The 15,855-nt window shown below is 57.3% G+C and overlaps 4 protein-coding genes across 5 annotated transcripts; all 4 read right to left on the bottom strand.

Annotated features, from left to right (window-relative positions):
* Nucleotides 1-48: 48 nt before the first annotated feature.
* Nucleotides 49-1,730, bottom strand: ABB37_09914 (putative ubiquitin-conjugating enzyme; the record flags this gene model as incomplete). 2 transcript variants are annotated; one of them, XM_015809587.1, is made up of 1 exon in its annotated part: nucleotides 49-1,730. In XM_015809587.1, exon 1 carries the CDS (start codon nucleotides 1,570-1,572, stop codon nucleotides 49-51), a length of 1,524 nt encoding a protein of 507 aa, XP_015651797.1. In that variant the 5' UTR covers nucleotides 1,573-1,730. The 2 variants fall into 2 exon arrangements, with proteins under 2 accessions (XP_015651797.1, XP_015651798.1); XM_015809588.1 differs by having other exon boundaries at nucleotides 49-1,726.
* A 942-nt stretch (nucleotides 1,731-2,672) lies between these two features.
* Nucleotides 2,673-6,216, bottom strand: ABB37_09913 (putative paraflagellar rod protein; the record flags this gene model as incomplete). Its single annotated transcript, XM_015809586.1, has 1 exon — nucleotides 2,673-6,216. Exon 1 carries the CDS (start codon nucleotides 5,838-5,840, stop codon nucleotides 2,673-2,675), a length of 3,168 nt encoding a protein of 1,055 aa, XP_015651796.1. The 5' UTR covers nucleotides 5,841-6,216.
* A 752-nt stretch (nucleotides 6,217-6,968) lies between these two features.
* On the bottom strand, nucleotides 6,969-10,136 carry ABB37_09912 (hypothetical protein; the record flags this gene model as incomplete). Its single annotated transcript, XM_015809585.1, has 1 exon — nucleotides 6,969-10,136. One exon carries the CDS (start codon nucleotides 10,134-10,136, stop codon nucleotides 6,969-6,971), a length of 3,168 nt encoding a protein of 1,055 aa, XP_015651795.1.
* Nucleotides 10,137-13,468: 3,332 nt separating this feature from the next.
* On the bottom strand, nucleotides 13,469-14,341 carry ABB37_09911 (surface antigen-like protein; the record flags this gene model as incomplete). The annotated part of the gene is made up of 1 exon (XM_015809584.1): nucleotides 13,469-14,341. The coding sequence occupies one exon, from the start codon at nucleotides 14,339-14,341 to the stop codon at nucleotides 13,469-13,471; it is 873 nt and encodes a 290-aa protein (XP_015651794.1).
* Between the last annotated feature and the right edge of the window lie 1,514 nt (nucleotides 14,342-15,855).

Genomic DNA, 15,855 nt, shown 5'->3' with positions numbered 1-15,855 from the left:
CTCCTCCTCCTACTATATATATATATATATATATATATATAAAGAAGATCAAGAGCTACTCCAGAGAGGGGGCAGCATCGCCCACGCCGCACGCCGCAACAAGATGAGCACAACAAGGCTAAAGCTCCAGATAATGGCACGGTCCAGGTACCGCAGGGGAATGGAAAGGTGAAGGGTGTGTATGCCAAACACCGCATTCTCCGCGAGCTGAGGTGGCGGAAGTTGCTGTGGCGGCGCAGCGGTGTCGTCTTCCTGGATGTTCAGCTCCAGCGCGGATCCTCCTTCCACACGGACGTCCTCCATTTCGGGGCGTGCCGACGTTGGATCTTGTGGCAGCCGTGGCGGTGGCCGCAGAAAGTCGTCGTTGTCGTCGTCGTCAGTTTCGTGTTGAGCAGCGTTAGCAGCAGCAGCGACGGCCGCCCGTTCCTCCGCCTCACGGCGTAATGCCGCACGCAGTATGGGCCCGAAGTGCACATCAAGCATGTCCACGCCGGCCTCCACCATATCCAGCTGTCGCGCCTCTTCCTCACTTAGCATGAGAGGCGAGGCGAGCAACCGCCAACGAGGGATGCCGTCGCCGTCGAGGTCGTCGAGGTCGTCGGCCAGTTCGGGGTGGTGCCACGCGTGCGCGGTGGTGTCATCTGTGCGAGCTGCGGAGCCGTCGGGGACATCCGTGGCGAGGACATCACTGTGTGGTTCTGTTGGTGCTGCTGGCGGCGACGCCGAGACGACTTCCCGCGCTGATGAAGGTAATTCTGCCATTGCAGAGGCAGCACACGCTGCAGCTGCTGTGTGGGGAGATGGAGTCGGCAGTGGTGGGGTGGAACCCGCGTCCTTTGGAGTCCGCTGCGACTCAAGTTCCGCGGGGGCGGCCGCAGGTGGAGTCTTTGAACCCGCCTCTTCCCCCCTGCCGTTCTGCGTTGCAGTGCATGTATCCGTCGTTGCTGCAGCTGGAGCTTCTTCTTCCTTCTCCGCTTCCGACGAGGCCGCCGCCGCTGGAGGGAGCGGCAGCAGCTTCGGCACCAGCGCCTCCTTCTCCGCCGACGTCTCCGGGTACATCTGCATGAACGTCGTCCAGTCATCCCGCGTGGCTCGGCCACACGTGTCACACTTGAACGACCACGTCTCCTTCGCCCACGCCGCTTTCGACTCCGCGGGGATCATGTTTTTCGGAAAGGCCCCCACGCCGAACTCGTCCTCCTGCGCCATGAAGTGCCGCAGCGCGGTCAACGTGAGCGCCACGTCGTAGGTCGGCTGCCACAGCTCTTTGTGGTAGCTGCTGATGGTAGAGCATATTTTCTCGTAGGTGGCGAAGCGACCGCTGCGGGTGAAGAACATGACGTCAGGCGGCTCGAGCGGGTAGGAGCGGGAGAAGATGAGCGCGCCGTGGTACAGACCGTCCTTGTAGGGGAGGGAGTTGTCGTCGCCCGCCGGTCCGCGCAGGGTGAAGTGCCATTCGAAGATGTTCTCCTCCAGCGGGGCCACGTAGTAGTCACTGACGCGGTTTTCAGGCTTCTGCAGCTGGCGGTACTCGTTGCTTAGCCGCTTGATGGCCGAGGAGGCGTACGACATGGCGGTGGGCGCGTTTGCGTCTTCGTGTGCCGGTGGGTACGTAGATATGAAGAAACAGCGTTATTGTGTGGGCTGAAAGAGCTAAGTGAAAGTCCGACAGACATATATTGGGCAGCAGTTTCTTTTGCTTTCTTCTACGTTGTATGTGTATGCTTTCTCCGCATTGAGGCCGCGGTGATGGCGGAGGACAACGCGCATTCGATCACATTGCGTGACGAAACCCACAAGAAGAGGAGGAAAGAGAAGATGCGGAGGGAGCGGAGGTCCATTACTATATATATATATATATATAGGTACAGAAGGTTTGCCGTTCAAGGGCCGAACCACAAAAAACCCACACAGACTAACAACGAATTAAACAACTGGGAGAGAGAGAGAGAGCGAGAGAGGGAGAGGGCAGAGGAAACTGGCTATAACAGTTACCCCCCCCCCCCTTCAACAACGCAGACACCATGCCCTAAGCGGCACGACTCACGGTGCTCTTCGCCGCTTTCTGTGACGTTGAGTACAGGTAAACCAACAATGAAGGCTCTGCCGGACGATACGGGAGACAAGAAATAATAAATACAAAAATCCAGAGAATATAGGTGCCATAACAGAAAGATGCGCTGTACATTCTTTAAAAACCATCAACAAACAGAACAAAAAAGTATTCAACATTGCGCCGCGCGACGAGGCCGGTCGCCGCCTCGCTCTTTACATTAAGAGAAAAACTAATAAAACCAATAATACCGTCCAAGACATGAACAATTTTTCTTCTTTCCTTTTTAACCGCGAAAGCCACGTACTCCACGTACTCCTTAACCCGTCTGCGGCGTCACCCAGCGATTAGTAACGCAAATGATTTAGATAACATCGTAAAATAGAAAACAGAAAAGAGAAGAGGAAGAACTAAGAATAAGATCCACGAAGTACTATCATCCAAGATAGTAAAAACAAAAAACAAGCAAATTCACCCACACATACACACATACACACATACACACGCGCCCACCACGGGTACAAGCGTCAGCAACGGCAAAACGGCACCATCTTCGAAGCGGCGGCCCATCGAGCGAGGGGCACTACTCTCTGCCTCTCTCTCTCTCTTCCGAACCAAACTACCGCTGCACATCTTTTTTCATCTGCTTGCGTTTCAGGTTCCTTCCACTGCCAGGGCTGTTGCCCAGCCCTGCCGTTTTCGAGATGTCCCGCATAATGCGCTCCTCGGTCGCGCACAGCCGTGGCGGCGTCGACATTTTGGTCAGAATGGGCGGGAGCGTCGATGCAAAGCGGGCTTCGTTTCTCCCGTCGCTGTCGAGCGACGAAGTCGCGGGCGTGGTGTTGGCGGAGTCCGTGAACGACATCGTCCGTCGCACCGCCCGCGGCTCGGAGGCGTTGTCCCCTACGCGTAAGAACTGTGGTGGCGAGGGCGAGTGGGTTTTCGACGTGTAAGGACGCGTAGGCGCTGCCGCTGTTGTTGTTGTTGCTGCTGGTGGTGGCGGTGGCGGTGGTGCTGTTGTGCTGTTGTGCAGGAGCGCTGGCAGACGCTGAGCTGCTGCTGCAGCAGTTGTGCCGCTGCCTCTCTTGCCGTCTGACGCACGCACGCCGATCCCTTCCTCAATCAGCTTCTGATACTCCACCAGCCGCTGGGTGCGCTGCATATTGCGCTGCTCGAGCTCCTCTTCCGGGGAGACGAAGTCCACCCCGGCCTCGCGCAGACGTGCCTCCGTTGGCCGAAAGGCCTCCAGCTGCAGTCGACTGCGGTTGTCCAGCTGCTCCAGCTGCAGCAGCGCCTCTTCCTTCGCCGCCTCCCACTGCTGCTTCGCCTGGCTGTACTCCTTCGCCTTGGGATTCAGCACGTCCATCGCGACCTCCTGCTGCAGCGTGTAGTACTCCACTTTCTTCTGTATTTCCGCTGCGTTGCGCGACTTCTTATAGCGCCAGTCGCCGAGCGTCAGGTACAGCGCGCGGAACTGTGCCAGGCGGTCCTTGCGGAGGGCGAGCTGCGCCTCACCGACGTGGTTCTGCAGGACGTCCCGCGCGAAGGCCTCCGCGTGACCGCAGCTGAAGTGAATAGCCCCACTGAATTGCCGCAGACCGTCGACGACTGACTGCAGATTTCGTTGCGCCTCGGTCAGTGCCTGGGTGCGCGCCTCCGCGAAGCACGTGAAGGCCGCCGCGTCCTCCTCCCGTTGTCGCTCCAGGGCCATGTGGGCGAGCCAATCATCCACCAGCACGCTCTGCGCCTGCTGCAGGCCCGACAGTCGCTGCTCCAGCTGCTCCATTGCCCGGTAGCACATCATTTGTTGATCGCTGTTTCCCTGCCACTGCTTCTTCCAACCCTGCTGATAGGTCGACATGGTGTTGCGCTGGCGGTGGCGGGACTGCAGCACCGCACGCCGCTTTTCTTTTACCCGGTCGATGTCCTGCGCGACGGCGGTCAGTCGAGCCGCGTGCTCTTCGATCAGCCGCGTCAGGCGTGCCGTGACGGTGTCTTTCTGCTCCTGCAGGGCCGCGAGCGGGGCGGTGACGCACTCGTCGAGGTATTCCTCCAACAGCTGCTCCAGCTCATCGTACGGCGTCTTCATCGCTTCGGACAGCGCTGTTTGTTCGTAGTACAGCTCCTCCGAGCGCTGCATGTCCCCATTAGTGATAGCGTCCGCCTGCGCCTGCTGCAGCTCTTCGATGTCGAACTTCATACGGCGCAGCTTCTCGCGCGGATCTTGATCGACCTCTTCGAGGGTGGGGTTGGAGAGGAGTTCGTTGAGCTGCCGGAGCAGCGGCTGCGTAAACGCGTGCAGCTGTCGGCCGAGGGTCACCGCCGGGGTCCCGCAGTGGGCGTAGTGGGACTCGCAGATGAAGCGCGTGCGCAGTGCGGTGAGGACGGTGCTCATGCGCTCCACCACCATGGTGGTGTGCTCCCACTTTGGCTCCTCCACCGGCGGGGCCGCCGCTTGCTTCGCGGGGGCCGATGATGCGCTCGTCCGCTTTTTCTCATTGGCCTCGCCTTCGGTCTCGTTGGCGTTCCGCTCCGCGGCCGCCGCCGTGGCTCGCAGGTCGCGCAGCCGACCTTCGTATGAGAAGAGGCGGCAGCGACGCAGCGCCTCAAACTGAGATTGCGTGTCGCGCAGCTGACGGAGGAGGACGCTGGGGCCGTTCACTGGGTCCGCTGCCGCGACCGGCGAAGACAGGTACGCGTCCACCGCAGATGCCTTGTTGTCCCCCGCGAAGAGCGGTGCCGGCGTGACGGGGGACTGCGGATGTAGAAAAAACTCCGAGTAAGCCGCGAAGGGCGCCGTGGCAGCCGCCTGCTGACGCTGCTGCTGAGCCAGGCGCAGCGCGGCAGAGGCCTGATGGTGACTGCTGCTGGTGCTGGTCTGACTGGAGGAGCTGCACGGGCTGGCCGGACGGGAAAGCGAGGAATCGACATGGGGTTCATCCATGTGGGATGTGAGTTTGAACGCGGCATCCGTCGAAGCGGTCGTCGGCGTCGACGTCGCCCAGGGCAGGAGGAGGTTCTCCGGACCCGTCTGCAGCCCGCAGAAGCGTGAGAACACGGCATCGCTCGCCAGGGCACGTCGTTGATGCAGAGACGGACCTGCCGCCGACGGAGAAGAATTGCCGCCGCCCGGCCCCTCCTTTCTTTCCACATTCGCATCCGCCGGCTTTGGACCTACATGCGTACTGTTACCTACGCTCGCCTTGTTGTGTGCGGCACCAGCACCAGGTCGTGGCGACGACGACGATGGCGGTTGTGGTGGGGAATTGTTGCGCCGCGTGGGCGACGGCGGCGCCGGAGGGGCCGCAGCGGACGGCCGCTCCAACTCCTCGCCCTCCCCCGCCGGCGTCGGCGGCAGCAGGTGCATCGCGACGGCGCGCTGCGATACCGTCTCGTACTCCTTCATGAGCGACTGCACACGGCGGAGGTGGTCGTGCAGGGCCGCCAGGCGGTCCGTCGCGGTGATCATCACCGGAGTCCTGGCGGTGTCCGCGGCGAAGGCGGAGAGCGTCTTGAGACCTGTGGACCGGGAGGCAGGGGGAGCAGCAGGTGCGGCGCGATCCTCGTGTGGCTGCTGCCCGGGTGCTGGCTGCGACAGAGGCTGCGGGGATGACGGAGGAGGCAGGGGGCGAGTAGGCGCGATGGCGAGGTCAGACACCGCCGTGCGAATCGCCTCGCCGATGAGGAGAAGCTGCGCATGGGCCGCGGCGAACTCGCCAGAGGCGGGGGACGCGGAGGGAAGGGTGACCTGCACGTTGGCGTCCGCCACGACTTGCGATGCCGCCATTACGCTGAAGTGCCTCGGCAAATAAAATAGAATAATTAAATGTAAATAGAAATAAACGAATGAAAAAGGCCCGACGAGATGTGGCGGTGCGTGGGGGAGATGCAACGCACACCCGATTGGGGGTGGCTCTGCAATCCACGAACGGAGGCAGAGAGAAGAGAAAAAAACAAACAACTCCCCCCGTGCAGTAACGGAAAGTAGCGAGTCTTCTTCAAGCGCAGTTGTCCTTCGAAATGTATGAAGCAGGGAGAAGCGGCCGGGCAGGGCACACAAATGGAAAATGTCCGCAGTACTTGAAAGAGAGGCGGCACCCGCACACACGACGGGCCAAAGAAAAGATATGTAAGTGAATGAGAAAGCAGCGGCAGCAGGAGCTGTCCACCATTGAAAGACGAAGACCCCCACACACACGGAGAATAATAATAATGGAGAATGAGAGAGGGGGAATAACTGGCTCAAAACGTGAATGGCAAAGCAACACGGCTCTTCTCGAGAGCGAGGGGGTTGGGCAGAAACACACACGCGCACGGAGACGTGCAGAGGTGTGAGGGCCCGCGTGGGGGTCACCTGGGCACCGGAGAGGCGGGCGACGCTAACACCCACACATACAACAATCCCCCCCCCCTACTCACACACACGCACACACACGGAGAGGAGATCCACACGATCTGCTTCATCCTAACTCCTTCTCCATACATGTATCATTGGCGCTACGTGTCAAGCGACAAGTACACTTCAACGCATCACGGAGAGAGAGAGAGAAAGACAGAAGGGAGAGGCGCCCGCGTGCGGGGAACAATCGCAACGCGGCGGTTAAGGAACGGCAAAAAAAAGACAACACCGTCTAACAGCAGCAGCAGCAGCAACAACTACGTTGATACCAAAACAAATAACAACAATAATAATATTAATAATAAGAGAGCTTAGAACACAACTTTGAAGAATGCGGTCGTAGCCCACACGGAACACACACGTACACGCACACACGCACGCACATGAACCCACATACACCTGACGTTCACAAGCAGAGTTGTGCTCCTCACAGTAATAAGAGACCAGCATCAGCGGAAACAAAACAAACAAAACACCCACAACAGCGCCGAACTATGACGGCCCCCATCTCTGTCTTTACCAGTGCGTCAGCAATCGTCGAACCCCCTTCCAAAAGCCGTCGTCAAGCGCTTCATGAAGGTCCTTGTACAGGTGCTGCTGAGCAGAGAGCGGGTCCTTCTGGACCAGGAACGCATCCACACCCCTGCCTGGCGGAAAAAGGCTGTCGACCTTCCTAAAAGGCGGGATCAGCACGGACCCGATGTAGTCGCGGTCGTGCACACTGGTCAGCGGCGAGGCGATCCCGATTGCGGTGTCGCTCGGATCGTACCGCGGCGACTGTCGCGCATCCGCCGCGTGCAAGTTCGCTGCCTCACCGCTGCTGTTGCCGCTGCTGCCACGTGAGCAGTAGAGGGAGTGGTTGTACGTGCGCGTTCGCATGCGCAGGGGTGGGGCCAACACCGACGCGCCGTGGGTGCGCACCGACTGCAGAAACGGGATCGACAGCCATGTTCGAGGGAAGATGCCCGAGAGCAGCGGATTACCTGAGACGTCGAAGGCGAGTAGGGCGATGAGGCGGGGATTCAGCTCGCCAAACACCCCGACTTGGCGGTCTACGTTGTAGACGGGCGTGGCGAAGGCGGCGGAGAAGGCGTTGTCCTCCACGATGGGGTACAGCTGCCGCGACGCGCTCGGCGCGACGGCCTTGGTGACGGTGATCATCGCCTCCGGCCAGCGATAGGCGCTCCACCGCTCATCGTGAAACCGCGCTAACGTCGCCACCTCCGAGAAGTACACGGCGAGGTCGTGGTGGTGGTGCCGCATCCCGATCCTCTCCACGCGGCGCAGCACACGCTGCACCTCACCAGCGATGGCTTGCACCGTGGCGAGGGGGCGCCGGAGGGTCGGGTTGCGGCTCTCCAGCATGCGCTGACGGGAGGGGCGACCCCAGTAGACGTCCGACCGCGGCACGGAAACCTGCACATCCTGCGGCCGACCTGCGCGCCCTGGAGCAGCCGAGGCAGCAGCAGCACCACCACCACCCGCGCCGTTCGTACTGCCGTGCGTTTGTGGGGTACCGGCCCCCCTACCGCCGGCCTCGTCGCCCTCCCCGCCTGCCGTCGGCACCTCCGCAACATCGTAGGCGGATGGCGTGTCGTAGAAGTCGGGCAGGTAGCCGCGCAACCCCATGCTCGGCAGGTTCAGCGCCACGAAGGTGAAGGGGATGGTCAGACCGGGACTGCGGCGGCTCTGCTTGCCAAAGCGCAACCCGCGTGGCGCCGCCGCGGCGATGGTGCGCAGCAGCTTCTCTTGCATCGGCAGCAGATCCTCCACCAGCGGCCGCTCGACGTTCTCGCGGTAGGTCTCGGCCGGGTCGACGTGCTCGCCCGCCACGACCTTTGCCGCTTCTGCTAGGGGGGTAGCGGGGCGGACCACCTCCTCCATGATCGCCTTCACATCGACGTCGACCAGCAACATCGGCTCCGCCAGGAGCAGGCTTGGGTGCTCGTACGCAAACTGCTGCTCGGTCCAGACCGTGCGGGAGGAGCTCGTGATGGTGCGACCGGCGTGCCCGGCGGGGTAGGAGCCGGCATCGCCGTGTCCCGCCGTCTTCTCTTCCGGCTTCATCGCGTCTGCATTTCCCGTTGAGGCGCCGTGCCAAGGAGCGCCCCGAGCACCGTTCAGCGGCTGGTGGGGGGCCGCTACTGTTGCTGGCGGCTCCACGCCCACGTTCTTGCGCGCCGTCGGCTTCGGGAAGATCATCTCGTCCATGGCCGCCGTGTCGTCCGTGCGATCCCACTTCATCCAATACCCCGGCGCGGCTGAGGTGAAGAGGCGCCGTGTTAGGTACTGAGTGTAGGCAGCACAAGCCGGCGGCACACACCGCCGCTGTCGGCAACCCGGGCCCCGACAGACCGAAAAGAGATCGTTCACGAAGGCGCGCACCGCGGGGTGGTCGTCGTCCACCAACAAGTTCAGCGGCACCCGCACCACCACGCAGGACACGCCCGGCCAGCTGCAGTGGTCTTGACCCGTCCAAATGTGGCGCAGCGTCGGCACCGTCGAGCTGAGGTGCCGCAGGAAGTGGAACGTCTCAAGCCGCATCGCGTCTGCGTGTCGCAACGCGCGCAGGTGCAGCCGCTGGAGGTAAAAAACAAAGGGCAGCCGCGTCAGCTCAAAGTCGAGCTCGCGCGCGTGCAGGGCGGCGTCGTTCGACACGTCATTCCCGACCGTCTCCGGTCGTCGCAGCGCCGCATCTGCGCGACTGACGTAATCCAAGAGTTGGTAGTTCCGTACTCGCATGAGACGGAAGTGCTGGATCATGGCGTAGACGGGGAGGCGATTGTAGTAGAGAAGCATCGGCAGCCGTAGCTTGCTCTCGCGCAGAAACTGCCAGTACCGCTGGCGCTCCAGGCGCACCTCCTGCTCAATCACACGGGCCTGACAGCGGTTACAGCTGCCCTCCGTCATGGCTTGACGGGTGCGCGAGAACGCGCTCAGCGCCAGTTCGTATGACGGCCGCTCGGGGGTAAACACCAGGTGTGACACGGACCCGATGAGGCGAGAGAGGATGGCGAGAACGCCGGTCCGTGTGTCCGCCGACCACGGCGGCTCGCTGCGGGCGACGGAGAGCGAGGCCGCATTCGGCGTCCCGACGCGCAGCCCTTGCTCGCTGTTCGGGTCGGAGATTTCTGGTGTGCGGTTCGACGGGGGCCACCACTCCACGTCTTCCATTTCCAGCCGGCCAGGGACGGCGGTGTAGCCGAGAAGCACGCGCAGCAGCCACGGCGGCTGGAAGTAGCGACGATGCGCATCTGCTGCTGCTGCGGCGGTGAAGTCGTCCCCTGCCCCTACGTTCTCCATTGCACCAGCCCCGGTAAGACCCCCCGCTACCCCCGCACCCAGTCCCATCGCCCCTGCACCGTTACTGCTACCACCACTACCGCCACCAGCCCCATCACCGCTTCCACTGCTGCCGAAAAGAGTGTGCTGACCACTCTGTCCAGGTGCCTGTGGCCCACGGAAGGTGCAGCAGCAGAAGAAAAGAAAAGCAAAGAGGAAGACAACGGCGTTGCGCCAGCGCGTCTTCAGCGTGCGCACGTACAGGTGATGCGTGCGCAGCAGCTCAAGCGGGTTCGACCCACTCCCACCAGCGTTGGCGGCGGCAGCGGCGGCGGCGGAGCCGGAGGGCGCGTAGAACCAGCTGTTGCCGAGGAGCTGTAGGGAGTTCATTGCAGCTGCCATCGCCCCGTTCGATGCTGGCAATGCGGTGGAGGAGGAGGAGGACGATGCAGGTGAATGAGGCCCAACAGAGTATCCTTGCTGCTGCTGTGGTTGTAGTTGCGGTGATGTTATGGGTCCTCGGCTGCGCAGGCCGGTCGGCTCGGACGGCGAGACGGAGGAGGAGAGGAAAGCAACGGCCTGCGTCCACGCTTCGCGCGCACGTGACAATACGCGAGGTAGGTGGGAGGCGTTGTCAGGCTCGCCGGCGGTAGACGCTCCGTTGCTACCGCTGTTCGACATGGCCTCCACCCAGTTCCTATTTGTTTTTTTATATATATTTTCTGTGATATAGATTTTATTCTCTCTTCTTTCTTTCCTTGATTCCCGTCTTCGCGGTGGCAACGAGGGATGATCAGCGCTTCGCCCCCCACTCTCCCGCTCTCGTCGCTCGATAAAGATTCAATGGCAGAGCTGAATGCTCTTTATTGATAAAAAAAAGAACAAAAGCAATAAAACAGAGAACAAAAGGTGGAGTAGGGCCGATTCGCCGCTTCTTCAAGAATGAACGCAGTTTGCGTTGCAGCCTCACCAAATCGCCTATGCGTGTGCGTCTCTCTCCCTTCGTGTGTGTGTGTGTGTGTGTGTGTTCGACAGTTCAAAGAGTGTATAAAGTTAAAAAAAACAAGTAAAACCCGCCCTGCTCGAATAAGAATACGAAAAGAGAACAGGGAAAAGTCACGCTCGCCTCGGCTAAGGAGTGAGGCACGTGATGACAGCACCAGACAGCTTGGCCAATGGAATACTCGGCGTAACGCTGCTGAACGTGGGCCAAGACGGGGTCTTGATGAAACAAGCGTAAACACACGTACGGTATCACAGCAGTAGCAACGCAGTAGATATAAATATATCCGTCGATGGGGAAGGCTTTCTCAATACTTTTCGGTCAAGACAAAGAAAAAGGATGAAGGGGTGCGAAAAGCAGAGGTAGAACTTATCTCTCTCTACACATCTACATCGACATCGACAGGTGAGTCAGACTCTTCAGGCTTTCTCTCCCTCGCATAACCTTCGAGAGGGAGAGTCGCCGATGGCGGTTTGAGAGACGTGAATGCAAAACAACTCGCCGCCCATTTTTTAATAAAAAAAACCCTCCAGAGCATAAGAATAGCGATGAGCAGCAGCGATGCACGACTTTTGAGTACGTCATCGCTGCCGTCGACGCCTGACTCAGCCCCTAAACGGGAGACAGCGGCGCACGTACAGGGCGGAAAGAAAAAGAAAAAGTATTCTTTTCCCAGTGCCGCGGTCCGTTCGTGTTTTTACGCGTGTTGTGACTGCGCTGCTCGCTCAGCCTCGTTGTAGTTTGTCCTTCTTTGTTTGCTTTACTTACAGCCTTTTTCCCCTTTTAAATTATCTTCATGTGCACACATATAAGGAGAGATCGAAGAAAACAAAACCAAAAAGAAGCCCTCATTGATAAGGAGAAATTGAAGGGCGCGAATGCAGATGCAAATACACACACACACGCACACGCACACATACATGTGTTTACACATGTTGGTATGTATGTATACGTAGAAGTATAAGAGACAATAATAATAATAAAAGCAAATACACACTCAGCCACGTTTACACCGTTTCTTCACCTCTCTTCATTTTCCTTCTTTGTTGTTTCTTCCTCAATTGAGAACGAGTGCCCGCACCACGCCATGTACCTTGCACGCCACCAAGGAAGAGAAAAGAGAATCGACAAACACACGCACTCCGTTGCGTTTGTTTCGCCACCTTGCGAGTCGTGCAACGGCAGGTTTTTCCCTTTCCCTACATGGGCCAGGGTATTCATTTCCATTCACTTGCCCGCATGAGGGTGCATCCCACTTACAGACGCACACACACACACACACACACACACACACACAAGCAGTCGCCATCGTCACTCGCAGTGAAGCACAAAGACTTACCAAAAAAGGACGTGCGTTTCCGCAGCGCAGGGGTGACACCTCCACCTTTTTGCTTTTGTTTTTGGATGCCCCAGCGAACAAAAACAGCAATTAAAAAACAGCAACATGGAAATGAAGAGAGAGCGAGAGAGCGAGAGGAAAGGAGAAATCTGAATACGGTGGTGCGAGTGCTTCGTCACATCAAGCACAGGGGAGGCGGAGGATAAACAAAAAGAACGAGAGAGAGAAGAGTTTTTTTTTATCTTTTAAAAGTTTTCCTTTTCGGGGTAACACATGAGGTGTGTGTTTTTTTTTTTAGGCTTTCTCGCCTCATGCGTGCGCGGGTGGAGGGGTGACGTCGTGGGATGAAAATATTAGTAGTAATAATAATAATATGAGAGGGGGGAAGGGGGGCAGCGTTGCGGTAGTGCCTATGAATTCGATTTCTTAAAAAAAAAGAAAGCGACCTCGTCCCTGCTGTGTTTTTCATTCGCGAGAATGAAAAATAAGTAATAGTAAGAGCACATAAGAGAGCGAGGGAAAAGGAAATCAAAACCCGAACCAACCGGCACTACCACCGCCGCCATCACCACCCCCCCCCCTCTCGTATTCGTGTTCCACCACTCCGCACGCGGCGATTCAAACGCGAGGCATTAAGAAAATAATAATAAAAAACCCGGAAATGCAGAGGAAAGAAAAAGAAAGCTGTAGTGTAGATATATATACACATACAAGACCACGACAGCGTTCCATCATATCCACGCACAAACAAGAAGAAAAGGAAGGAGAGAAAATAAAAAGTACAACATTAGGATTAAAACCTACACACGCACAAACAAACACACAGATACACACCAAAAGGTGCTGTTGTTCTGCACTTGGTCGAATGCTCTATAATGGAAGAAAGCCTTTTCTTTCTCCCCTGCGTTCACGCCGCCGCCGGAGACGGAAACCGCATCTCGACTCCCTTATCGTGGTGCCGCAGTGCGGTTCGGTGTCCCGCCCCCCCCCCCCCATCATCAAGGAAAGAGAGCGGGAGATTGCGTACGACGTTGCAGCGGAGAAAGAAGAGCGGGGAAGAGCAAAAGCACATCGAAAGCGGGTTGACACACGCGTATGCGCAGAGCCAAAACGCATCCTCCAGGAAAAAAAATAAATTGCGGGTACTCCCACCAGCAAAAACCTTGTCTTCATGGCCTCCGTCATGTACTCTGTCTGGGCCAGCATTAGGGAAGCCAACCCCTCTCGAATGCTTGTGTGGCGAGACAGTCAAACCGGGCTCCTTCTCACCTTCCCTTTTTTGAACAAAAAAGAAATCAAGGATGCTTCTTTTTCCTTTTGGATCGCGCCCAGCAGCTCTCGCCTTCTGGAGCTCCTCCCCTCACCACCGCTTTCCTTCTTCTCTCACCGCACTTAAAGCACGAGGGCGGCCGCGACGCTCAGCACCACGGCGGCAAGGGAGCCGAGGGCGAGGACCGGCGCGCTCGCCGCGTTCGGTTTCGGTTTGGGTTGCGGACGCGCTTTGCAGGTGAGGTCCTCCGCCGTGCACACGTTTGCTGTGGCGCAGGTCGGCGCCACCAGTTGCGGCTGGTCGTTGCTCAGCTGCACGCGCATATACAGGCTGTTGGAGAACGCGGCGGGCATGCAGCCGCACAGCGGACAGCCGCTCGTGTTGAAGGAGACCATACCGAAGGTGGCCAGACTCTCCGGCACGGTGCCGTGCATCAGCGTGTTGCCGTTGAAGTGCATGTACTGCAGCGAGGGCATGCTGGTCTTGTCCCACGCCGGCAGGTTGCCGCAGGCCTTCGTGTTGGACACGTCGACGATGGCGAGGTTGGGCAGGTTGTTCCACGACTGCGGGATGGTGCCTTGCAGCGACGTGCCGAGCAGGTACAGCTCCTGCAGCTTGCGCAGCTGGCCGAAGTGCTCCGGGAACGTGCCGGTCAGCGCGTTCATGGCGAGGTTGATGCTGATCACGTTAACGTTAGCGGGGTTGAAGTCTTTCTTCTTGGGGTTCCATGTAGGGATCGTGCCGGTGAGGCCCAGTTTGGGGAACAGCATCGTCACCTGCTGCTTCACGGTGTCACACGAGATGCCCTCCCACTTGCACAGGTCGCTGCCGGACCACAGGTACTTCAACGGGTACTTCTTCGACCACAGCAACACGAAGTAGTGGGTGTCGGTGTCCATGATGGGGCCACTGGCGGCAGAGGCGGAGAGACCGAGCAGGCAGAGGAGCGCGACGACTGCGACGGCCACCAAACGGACGACATTGTGGAGCGGCATGACGGCGGCGGTTAGCGGAGGCGTGAGGTGGGGAATGAGTGTTGGGTGCGAGACTGGAATGATCTGCAATTCGTGTGTGTTGCATCGCAAGGTGTACGCGGTAGTAAAAGTGAGAAAAGAAGAGAAAAGAAAATGAAGAGGAGAGGAGACAGCTTCGATTGCCAGAAGAGCAAAGACAGTTGTCGTGCGACGCCGTCCGTTATCATGCATAGCCAGCGTCCATTCATACAGCGTCTTCCACGTTCGAATCGCGTGCGTGCATCGAAGGGTGGCTTTGTGCGTAAACACGACATAACTACCAGATTCTGCTTATTCCTACAAAGAGTAAACGCGCTTCAACTCTCTCTCCTTCTCTCTTTAGAGGAAAGCGACTCGGGAGAATGCAAAAAGAGAAACACACACACACACACACACGAAGGACGGCTGTTGTGGTGACGAAGACGAACTCCCACCAACCGCTCCTGAAAGCTTCTGTTGCCCCCGCTTTTTGTGTGTGAGTGGATCACGTGTGACGCTGCGTATTGTTTACACCTTTCTTTTCTTTTCTTTTCACTCCCTTCCTTCGATCTATGGCGATGCCCAGGTCAAACTTTGCGTGCCCAAAAATCCCACACGCTGATACACACGCACACACACGTGCACACGCGAAGATCATGACTACGAAATACGAGAGATCAAGAAAAATAAAAACAACATATATATGTTAATACTATCAGAAAGGTAGATGGATGGGCACATAGATTGATTGAATGAGAAAGATATATATATATATATATATATATTTTTGCCGTGAAAAGAACAATGACTCCGACAACAACAGAAAGAAAAAAAGTAAAAGTAAAATAATCCACATCCAGAAATGGAGGTCACCGAAGGAGGGGGGGCGAGTGGGTGACGGCAGAATCCCTGCCATTGCACTTTTTGCTTCCACACTGTGCGCGTTTAACGCCCCTACCGACCCACACAGACCGAAGAAAATAAAAATAAGAACAACACAATCCGGGACAATGACGTAGTCTGGCGGAAGGAGCTCCCGGTTATTCTGCTGAGGCAGAGGAAGCGAAAGCGCGTCCGCATTCCGCGGCAATGAAGGATCATAGCAAATAACATTCACGATGATGCAACGTATGCGACGGCGGCTGTCAAACAAACACGCAAACGTGAAGTAGAAGTAAAAGAATAAAAAAAAGAGAACGATGTAGGGACTTCCTTTAATCTTTCTACTCCCCCTTGTTGCTCGACGATGACACACGACGAGAGACGTTGTGCGGAAGGTGAAGCTTCATATCGTTTCCCGCCATGAAATAGTAAGAAAAAATTGTAAACGAGAACAGACAACAATCACACACACACAAAAAGTAGTAGGCACATGCGCGGAACTCGCGAAGCGAAATGAAAATCAATCAAACAGTGAAAGGAAAACATAGGAAAACATTATATATAAATATCTATATAAATATAAATATAAATATATATATATATATATATATATATATATATATATATATATATAT

This window comes from Leptomonas pyrrhocoris (assembly GCF_001293395.1).
Source record: "Leptomonas pyrrhocoris isolate H10 chromosome Unknown, whole genome shotgun sequence".
Taxonomy (NCBI): Eukaryota; Euglenozoa; class Kinetoplastea; order Trypanosomatida; family Trypanosomatidae; genus Leptomonas; species Leptomonas pyrrhocoris.
This window is presented reverse-complemented; position numbering and strand designations above follow the sequence as displayed.